Raw genomic sequence first — 11,441 nt, forward strand, 5'->3', positions numbered from 1 at the left:
CCATTCCTGTCCAATAACTTGACAAATAATTTTAGAATCACCACTATAATCAGTAATAAATGCTGAACTAAATATATCTTCTCTATCATCACTTTCTTTTTATCAATGTATGTATCCCCTATATTTAGTTCCTTAACACCTAAAATGGGTGCAAATCTATTCTTTCTTTCTTGTATAACTTCATTTTTAATTTGAATAATCAAAGGGCTCGGGTAACCTCTCTCTCTAAACATATTATTTAAATTGTTACATTCCTTCATAAATTCTTCTTCATTTGAGGTCATCCTACTTATTCTTACAAATTGGCCCTTGATTATACCTTTCGTCTGATGATAGGGGTGAGCACTGTTAAAGTGTAGAATGGAATTAGAGTAAGTTTTCTTTCTAAACACTTTTGAATTGTATTTATTCTCTTTCTTGTATATAGTGACGTCTAAATAATCTATTTCCCTATGTCCTATGTTATATGTAAATCTCAGAAATTCAGTGGACTCATTTATGTATTGGTAGAATTCCAGAAATAACTGGAATGTCCTTTTCCAAAAAATAACAATGCCATCCAAAAAGTGTTTGTACAACACCCAACAATCTCTGTATTTACTGTTTAATATATATTTCTTTTCCCACATAGGTACCACCAAATTTGCATACATAGGGGCGCATCTAGCTCCCATAGCCACCCCACTAATCTGTTGATAGAATTCTCCTTGAAAAGAAATAAAATTGTTTTCTAGTATTAATTCCATAAGTGTAGAACAAATATAAGTTTCATCATTACTCAAGCATGCTACCTCTCTCAAATATTCCTCCATCCATTCTGTTCCTGTATTGTGATGAATAGATCCAAACAAATCTACTATATCAATAGTAATGAACATTACATCTTCATTGTATATTTCTTGGGTAATGTTTCTCAAAAAATACCAAGAATCTTTCAAAATAATTTCATTTTCCATGACCAGATTTTTCAATTTTGTGTCTAAATATTTTGCTAGAAAAGTAGTAGCTGAACCTTCAGCTGCTACTATAGGTCTGAGGGGTGTATCATGAATATTCTTATGAATTTTCAGTATTCCGAAAATTGATGGAACTCTTGGCTGAGGATTGTATAAAAACTCAAATAATTTATGGTCAATGAAACCCTCTAGCAATAAATCATTTAATGCCGTGTATATCTTTTTGTATGCTATATTAATATGGTTAATAGATATCTCTCTATATTTCGTGTCATTGTGCAAATTTTCTAACATCTTAACTTTTAAGTGTATCTACAGGAGAGGGTTTAATATTAAAGCCATTTTGGAAAGTCAACACAATAATAAGAAAGCTACAAAAAGACGGAAATTGGGGACTTTCAAATGTGGTAGATGTAGTCAGTGTCCCTATATATACAATAAAGAGTCCATTAGTTTAACTTCCAGGAATAAGGTCATTACAGCTAAACAATATAGTAATTGTGAAAGTAAGGGTGTAATATATTTAGCTCTGTGTACGTGTCAAGCATTTTACATAGGAAAAACAGAGAGAAAAATAAAAAGGAGAATATACAAGCATTTAAATGTTATATGTACACAGAACATTAATAACGCTTTATATAAGCACAGTTCACAATGTGATAGTGTGAATTACAAGTTTTTTATTCTTGAAGAAATTCCTAAAGATGTGAGGGGTGGTATGTGGAAAACCAAGATTGAGTACAGGGAATTATACTGGCAAATTTATTTAGAGGCCAGTAGATTCCCTGGTTTAAATGAAGCAGTTTCCCTAGCCCCAGTTCTTAAATTAAGGGCAGCTAGGTTGTAACAATAGCATACAAAGAATATACAAAATGACAACATTAAGTACATGATTTTATCTGTATTAAATAATAAACAATAGTATTTTAAAATTAGTTCATTCAGTTTTTAAATACATTATTACCACTAGATGGAGGTGTTTTAAATTAATAAAGAAATGTTATTTAATGTAATTTATTTTATTTATGTATTTATAATAAAAAATGAGTATGTTTTATAAACTTTATTTATCTTTATAATATTGACAGATTGATACAGGATATATATGAAGTATTTATTAAACAATGATATGTCATACTGTTTAGATAAATTTGTAGAACACAGTATTTAATATATGAGATGATTTTATTGGTTTGAATTAATTGTGGGTATATAAGACTGTTGGTGTTTTTTGTCTAATTATCTGATGAAGTAAGTGACGAAAACGTATTGTGGATGCTGCTATCGTTAATGTTTTTAGGAGAGCCTTCATTGCTGGATTAAAACTGTTTCGTGAAGATTTGCCTGCATGTGCTTACTTGGTGACATTCTATGTGCTGAAGGATCTTATTTTTGGCTTTGTACGGCACTTTGTCTTCTTTTTTGTGGTTAGTGGTTCACACAGTCTATCTTGACCTCGCCAAGGCTTTCGACACCATCCCCCATTCTGGAATTATAGCTAAACTCACTAAACTAGGTATAAATCCCTACATCACAAGATGGGTTGCCAACTGGCTCAGTGACAGAACCCACACTGTAAAAGTTGCAGACTCCAAATCTGACTTCAAACCAGTGACAAGTGGAGTACCACAGGGTTCAATCCTGGGATCTCTCCTGTTTGGTATCTACTTCTCTGAAGTACAGGCTAACACAGAAGGCCTCTGGTTAATGAAGTTCACAGATGACTGCAAACTAGGAGCCATAGTCGAGTCCCCAAATGATGTGGACATCCTATAGAAGGGCCTCATTGAGACAGATGTCTGGTGCCAGAGGCATGGCCTCAAGCTAAATGCCAAAAAGTGCATTGTCATCCCCTTTGGCAAAAACCTCTGTACCCATGAACTACCACCTAAACAGCAGTCTACTTAACACCGAATGTGTGATAAGAAACCTTGCGACCTAGGTGGACAGTAGTCTCTCCTTTGATAATCACATCACCACAGTAGTCAGGAAATCCTTCTATGTGGCACACCTCATCACAAAAGGGTTCTCATCCTGGAAAAAAGAGATCATTGTTCCCCTCTACTCGGCACTCATTAGACCCATTATAGAGTACAATGCCCCTTTTGGAATGTACTTCACAAGACATCTACAGCAGCTGGAAAGGCCACAAAAGTACCTCACAAAGAGGATTACTGACCTCAGACAGATGCCCTATGCTGACCATCTCAAAAAACTCCAGCTTTACTCTGTAGCATATCGCCTACTCTGAGGAGATCTCTGCCTAACATATAAAGCTATGTTAAACCCAGAGCTGTTGGACATGCTACACCTAAAGAAATCCCAATCCCTTCGGGCTACATGCTCCAAGGACCTAAATCTTGTCAGCACAATAAACAGGACATGCTGGAGGGATAGATTACTGTCCCAGAGACTTCCTATACTTTGGAACAAGCTACCCATCTATGTCAAGCAAAGTTCCTCATTAGCACTCTTCAAGAAAAATCTTGATGAGTGGATGGGAAATAGGAACTACACCCCAGGGATCACTTCTGTGGCTCTGCTCAACAGAGGCACAGGAAATTAACTTTCTTGGGTGGCGTAAACCAGGGAACCTTGTTGGCTAGGCTTACTTAGGTCCTTGGGATGATACCCTAGTACCTACCTATGAACCAATGAGTTTCTGCAAAAGTCATGAAAAGTTAAAACTAACAGCAGCGAGTGTACACTAATAAAATTACATCAAGTTTAGAGCAGCATTTGTGTATATCACTTGTAATCATTAATAGAACTGTTTCAATTAAATAAAAATATGGTACAATACTAATTTCACATAGAAATCCCATCAGCCAGCACTGTTGTACTAGTATGAGCCTTCCAGTAGAATTAATTATTAGGTGAATGTCATTGAATTGTTTTTAACAATTTTTTTCTTACTTTGTGACTATCATTGTGAGGTGAACACAGCTGCATAGAGCTCCATTCAGCTTCCAACTTGGAGAGTTTTAATGAAGTTGGCCACTAGGTAGGAACATACTCTATTAATTGTACAAGTTCCTCATTCCCTCTGTATGCAAACAGGTGAGCTCCAGAGTCTAACGTTAAAACTATACCAAAACAAACCTTTAGTTTAGTCCCAATTCCCTTAGCTCTGATCATCCTTAAACAGCTTGCTAGCAACATTTGGTTTCTGTAAGATGAAAAGCTCTAACATAATGTATTGTCTTTCTTACATTTCCTGGCTCCTGGTTGTTTTTTTTTTTCTTTTCTTTTTGGACTCCCTCCTGCTGGGGTTGCTGTGCAACCAGTTCTAACCACCCAATCTCACACTGATAATTGCTACCCCCCCTCCCCAGAGCCATTCTCATAGGAGGCTATATCAATACCCACTCTTCTGGGAGCCATCTTTAAAATGTAGTAAGGCAAATAACTTACATCCCCCTTATAAACTTACATTTTACTTAATTGTTGTATAAATCTCATGGTCTGGTTTAGCCCTGCTCCACTCACCTCGCTCTGCTCGGGCTCGTTCCATGCCCCACCCTGCCCCCTATTTCCACCTGCCCCCAGTACTGTTAAACTTATCGTAAAAAAGTTTGAAAGTGATACAGCAAAGCAAAACTTCGGTCCCACCAATGAGCGTGTAACGGCTCAATAAATCCACGAGAAGCAGAATTAAACTCACAGTTTAATGAATGGTAACACAAAACACATCATAAATGACAGCAAAAAGGACTGCAGGATCCATACAAGTGTGTAGCACCATACAGAAGCCTACTACATCAAACGAGACAGTGCACAACAAAAAGGAACGCTAAAAGCAGATCAAGTTGAGCGCTTTCAACCAAATCTATGGTCTTCATCAGAACTAAAGGTAAACACATTTAAAAACTCAATTTATAGATTCTTTGGCGCCAAAAACAACTGATTAAATTTAAAGGTACATTTCACTTCACTCTAATCCTCTATGTGAAACATAAACAAGCCAAATAAAAACATTCATCTTTAAAAAAATACAAACATACGTCCTGTAAAGAGCTTACAGATCATTGTATACTGCTCAAGTGACATGTCAAAATATGCACAAACTAATTACCTACTATACGTGTATGTTACAATAAAAAATGAATAAAAATAAATAATAAATGTGGAAACTTCTGTGATCAAAATATCTAACTCGTTTGATGTAGTAGGCTTCTGTACGGTGCCACGCACTTGTACGGATTCTGCAGTCCTTTTTGTTGTCGTTTATGGTGTGTTTCGTTTTACCATACATTAAATTGTGAGTCTAATTCTGCTTCTCGTGGATTTATTGAGCCGCTACACGCTCATTGGTGGGACCGAAGTTTTGCTTTACTGTTAAACTTATACTATCCTAGCCACTTCTGCTGCTTCTTCCTCCCAACCAGCATCTCGCACATCACCAAGTGTCCCTCCCTCTCTACAACCCAACTTTTCTCCTTCCTTTCCTGCCAAATCCTTGTTGAAAACTGTGCCCTATAATGATCAGGCCCCTTGCTGCGCTAGCATCAACAAAAACACTAGTATTTTCTCTACTCCCCCTGATTCTCATCTTTTATCTCCTCACCGCCTATGAAAACCAGTACCACCACAGATTCCACTACCCAAAATGTCAAACTACCACCCAGACTTCTTTTACAAGTTAGCTCACCTAACTGTCCCCCACACATCCAAACCCTCATCCCTTTTACCTCATCACCCAATTAAAACCTTAAAATCTAATCCAAGGGACAAGCACTATCTAAGACGTATTCATAAGTTTCTAAAGCACATAATCAGATTTCAATATATAACCTCATTACAGATGGGGACATCCATCCCAACCCTGGCCCGTCTCCACCTGGTGACAGTAGTGCCTACACCACCAACCCTATCAATAAACTACCCCTTAACAGTCCTGCAAATGCTCTCCTAACATTTCACTTGAACTTTCGAAGTATAAATAATAAAATCCCCAACCTGCATGCACTCTTAGCAGTTCATTCCCCAGACATAATGTGTCATACAGAAACCTGGCTTAAATCTGCTACTGCCAATAATGAGGTATTACCCCCGGGCTACAACATACACTGATTAGACTGAACAGCTAAGAAGGAAGGTGGGATAGCAGTTCTTTACAAAAATACATTGTGTTAATCAAACTGCAAATTAATAATAATAAGAGTACAAATATTGTCTGTGTCTATATTCCCCAGGCAATAAAATAAGCACTCTGGAAGATATCCTCCAATGGTTATCCACTAGCTCCCCCTAAGAAACCATTAATCTTGGTGACTTTAACATCGACTGGTGCACCTGCTCAGCTGAATCCTGTCACCCATATAAATCTGTTTGGGTTCTCACAAAGAATAACTTCTCCCACTAGGATTAGTAAACCCACCAACAGGAAAAGTATCTTAGATTGGGTACTTATCAATAGCCACCCAAGCTTGTATACAGCTGGGACTCTCCCCGATGACCTAAGTGATCATTCACTAACTTATATTATTAACATAAGGCAGAAACCCACCACAAGACTACATGCAAAACAATCAGAAATAATAAAAACTTCAATCCTACTAACTTCCTAAACAAACTTAAATCAATCAACTGGTCAACCCTATGAAATCTACCACTAGATGAAGCTGTAACTTTCTTTATCAATAAATTCCTGAGCATCCTTGACTCCCATGCTCCTGCACATACTATAAAGACATCTAATACTGCTCCATAGCTCACAAAGGAAACTAAGATAAAAATCAAACTTAGAAATATAACCTGGACCAAATGGCAAACAACTAAAGCCCCCTTCAACCAAGTCAGATATTGTCAACTTAGAAACGATACAAAAAAACTCATTTTGCTAAACAAAAAAACTACTACCAGAACCTCTAGTTTAAACAAAAGAATCCCCAAATGTTTTGGGCAGGTATTAACCGACTTCTTCATCCAGGACAATCTACTACCCCAACCCCATCAAACTACACATATAAATCCCCAGAAACTGTTGCCACTGCCTTTAATAACTTTTTCATGGAAACTATTCAGTTCTTAGTTAACCAACTTACTCGCACCCACTCTAACTCTACCACTAGCACATCCACTTCTCAACCCCCTTTTAACTTCCAACCTGTTTCTACCACTTTTATCTGATCCCTTATCAAAAAACTAAAACCAACCACCCTTTCTGCTGACCTCCTTCCTGCAGAGTACCTACCAAAACGCTGCCAATGCCATAGCATTCCCCATATCTTTCCTAATCAATAGAACACTAACTGATGGAACTACCCCCTCAATCTGGAAAATATCCTATGTTATCCCACTCAATAAAGGTGGAAGTTCAACAGACCTGTCCAACTACAGACTCATTGCCATTCTCTCACCACTAGCCAAATTAATGCAGAAGTGCATTCATAAGCAGCTTATGAAATATCTCATTCAGAATGGTCTGCTTGACAACTTTCAGAATGGCTGTAGGCCACATCACTGCACCACCTCTGCCCTCCTTTCTTTTACAAATACCATATTCCAAAATAGGAGCGACAACAGGCTATCTTCTGCCCTATTTCTAGACCTCTCGAAGGCCTTTGATATGGTCAACCACAAATTACTCATCCATTCTCTAAAATCCATCTCCCTAGATAACCATGCTATTCAGTGTTACCTATCCTATCTGAATGGCAGACAACAGGCTGTATTATGGTAGGGCAAACTGTCCACCCTGCTGCCTATCACCCTTGGTGTCCCTCAGGGCTCTATTCTAGGTCCTCACCCTTGGTGTCCCTCAGGGCTCTATTCTAGGTCCTCACCCTTGGTGTCCCTGAGGGCTCTATTCTAGGTCCTCACCCTTGGTGTCCCTCAAGGCTCTATTCTAGGTCCTCACCCTTGGTGTCCCTCAGGGCTCTATTCTAGGTCCTCACCCTTGGTGTCCCTCAGGGCTCTATTCTAGGTCCTCACCCTTGGTGTCCCTCAGGGCTCTATTCAAGGTCCTCACCCTTGGTGTCCCTCAGGGCTCTATTCTAGGTCCTCACCCTTGGGGTCCCTCAGGGCTCTATTCTAGATCCTCACCCTTGGTGTCCCTCAGGGCTCTATTCTAGGTCCTCACCCTTGGTGTCCCTCAGGGCTCTATTCTAGGTCCTCACCCTTGGTGTCTCTCAGGGCTCTATTCTAGGTCCTCACCCTTGGTGTCCCTCAGGGCTCTATTCTAGATCCTCACCCTTGATGTCCCTCAGGGCTCTATTCTAGGTCCTCACCCTTGGTGTCCCTCAGGGCTCTATTCTAGGTCCTCTGCTCTTTTCTAGCTTCATCAACAATCTTCATACTGCCATCCCTGATGTAACCTGCATTCAGTATGCAGACGATTCTACCCTGATCTGTACGGCCTCCTCTACTTTAGACCTGCAAACCTTAACACAAAAGACATTTAACACAGTTGAAAATTGGCTCTCTAATCACTGTCTGTTGTTAAATCCCAACAAAACTAAACTGCTCCTCTTTACCCCCACCAGTATATCCACCCCATTTTCCTTCACCATAACATCCAACAACGGTACCGCTATCTCTCCAGATGACCATACTAATCTTTTACAAGTAAAAGTGGACAATAATCTCAAATTTGATCTGCATATCAATAAAACTATAAAAACCATTAATAAGACATTTAGCTCATTATATAGAAGCAAATCCTTTCTAACTTCATTAGCTAGGACTGCAATCACCCGCTCATACTTACTCTCTACCCTTCTATATGCCTCCCCCATACTCTCCAATTTGAGCAAAACTGAACTTAGTAAACTGTCTCACTGTTACAACCATATTGCCAGATTTGCCATAGGCTCAACATATAGGACACATCACTGTCAAAACCGCAGTCTTCTTGGGTGGCTAGAACTGCCTAGCCTACTTCTGTTCAATCAGCTTATAGTAGCACACAAAATTATGTACCACACTGAAAATACTCCAGCACTCAAAAATATCATAAAGCCATACAGTAATTCAAGGCAACTACAATCATCCAATAAACTGTTGGTCCAAACCCACAAAGCCATTAACTCAGCCGGCGACTCCTTGTTTGCCAACGCTGTTGGTAAAACTTGGAATTCACTTCCATCTAACCTTACCGTTGAACCTTCTTTAAGTCTCTTCAAAAAAGGCCTCAAATAGTATTTTAAAGAGCACTGGCTTTGTCCCTGTACTAACCCTGATTAATCACTACTTATTCAATGCCTTATTTAAATTAATATTGTACGCATCTCTTGCTCATAATAGCTTGCTGTAACCTGTTGTTTTTGTATACTATTATACACTGTGTATATTGTGAGTACCTTCTAGATGGCTTTGTAAATATGCTTGACTCATATATATCATGTTCCATCTGTGTTATCTGGAGCTTTTCTCCCTGGGCCTCTGCTAAAAATGGACATATATCCAGTTGGACTATCCCAGTCAACAAATGTAAAATAAATAAATAAATGAGACAGACTTTATATCATGATATGCAAACATATGGACAGATAAATAAATCAGGCAGAGGACTGACTAATAAAGGTGTGTAGGAAGCCCAGCTGTTACACTGCTTCACAAGTAGGGTATGAAGATAAACTTTTGTCTTATACTTGAAACAACCTCCATATTTTCACTGTTTTTGAATACTATGATTAGTGAGAGCACACCTGAAGAATTAGTATAAATACACGAGTGGGCGTTCGAAAGACATGCGTTGAATGGGCGTACCTTCGTTGAAGGTTGGGCATCAGGCTGGCAACTTGACACCATAAAAAACAACTGCCAATCATTAGCGGACCGGAGTTCCACTGTGGTGACCCCTAACTGGGAAAAGCCGAAAGACAAACACATGGCTGAAATGAGCAAAGATAAGTCAGCATGCATAAGGGTTGGCTGAGATCCTAAAAAAGAAAAACTGAACTGACAGACTGAAGATTAGCAAGGAAAACAGATAATCTAACACAAAGAAAAAAGGGAGGGGAAATGTGAGTAAGGGCTAAACTAAATATAGGGAAGATGGAAAGTGGGGCAGAGAAATAAAGAGTGCAGAAAAGAGGAGATGCTAGGGAAAAATGGTAGTATAATTATGAGATGAGGGAAATTTAGGACGGTCTGGCAGTTACTCAGGGGTGATAACAACTGTTAACATTTTCAGCACATTGACAGTCTGTAGCTGTGTGACATTGTTTGAACTTATTTCTTCTGTTTCTTTTCTGTTTTGTGACTGTTCTGTTCTAGTGCATGAAATGATCACACATCCATATGAGACAAGGTCGGACACATTCTACTTTGTAGATAACAGACTGGTTATGCACCATAAGGCAGAGTACGCATATGATGCCGATCAATGAGCTGAGATTACTGCCACCACGCCACTCAAAAGGGGACCATTGGCGAATGCTCCATGTGGTTTCTTATAGCATGAAAAGAAAATACCTGCCATAGGACTTCATGTTCCACAAGAGGAGAAAATTCCTGGGGAAAATTATTTTATATATTTTATCTTTGTTTTTTATAAACCAAAATGTTGCAAACTGAAATGGTAACCTAGACACAGAAATGGGATATCATTGTGGTGTGAAACTATATGTAACATACAAACCACTTTGAGAAATGACTGTTTATGCCAAGTAACACTATTGAATGCAAAAGCTAAAAGTTTCAACAGATGAATATTTCACTGATCTAATATGTATATGTACTCTAATATGTATATGTACTCTAATATGTATATGTAAAACAGTACCTTGTGTCAGTTGTCCTCAATTCTCAGAGACCTAGAGACAAGAGTACACTGCAATATCTAATAGTCTATGGCATTATAAGCCACAGTTTTAACAAAAACTAAGTATAAACCCTTAAAAATATTTTTGGAATAAACCATGTTATTTAATACTTGCATTAGAAAGACAGAGTGATAACACACTGTACTGCGTTATACCAGCATAACAGGTCAAAGGCCTAATAAATGTACACCATAATGTCTGTGTTACTTATTAAGGGTTCTGTGCACTATCAGTCACACAGTTCAGGCAACCAATGATAGTGTTACATAGTCTCAGGTGACCAATCAAAATGTGTTTTGAGTTCTACTTTGTTAAGCGATTGTATTGCTGATCATCAGTGCTGGAAAAAATTAACAATAAACTATGACATTAAGCTATTTATATATCAATTTTCTAGCCAAAACTGACAGTACTATGCCAATATGAAAAGCTTTTGGATAAAAGTCATCATTAAAATGCATAATCAAATTGCTTTTAATTCACTTCATGATACCTGTTATATATCTCATTGCTTTGCTGATTATTGCTGATGTGAGTTTTATTACAAAAGTTTAAGTGAAATGTAAGATGATACCAGATTGACTATTGCTTCTAAACTACACTGTAGCCGATGCATTACGTATCTGCTAAATGTTACTAAGATACTTAGCATTATGTATATTGGTACACTTTATGGACAATTAAAAAGCATGTTGTATCAACAAGATATCTTGTT

General features: G+C 38.1%; 1 protein-coding gene across 1 annotated transcript in view; it reads left to right on the forward strand.

Moving 5' to 3' along the window:
* Positions 1 to 11,103, forward strand: part of LOC122815436 (protein unc-119 homolog B-like) — a 99,101-nt gene extending 87,998 nt beyond the window's left edge. Inside the window, exon 5 of the mRNA XM_044087924.1 lies at positions 10,179 to 11,103. Within this exon, the coding sequence (XP_043943859.1) occupies positions 10,179 to 10,291 (113 nt within the window). The 3' untranslated portion in view covers positions 10,292 to 11,103. The remainder of the gene's footprint in view (positions 1 to 10,178) is intronic.
* Positions 11,104 to 11,441: the final 338 nt, after the last annotated feature.

Source organism: Protopterus annectens, chromosome 11.part0, assembly GCF_019279795.1.
Source record: "Protopterus annectens isolate FY-2018-M chromosome 11.part0, PAN1.0, whole genome shotgun sequence".
Classification (NCBI taxonomy): domain Eukaryota; kingdom Metazoa; phylum Chordata; order Ceratodontiformes; family Protopteridae; genus Protopterus; species Protopterus annectens.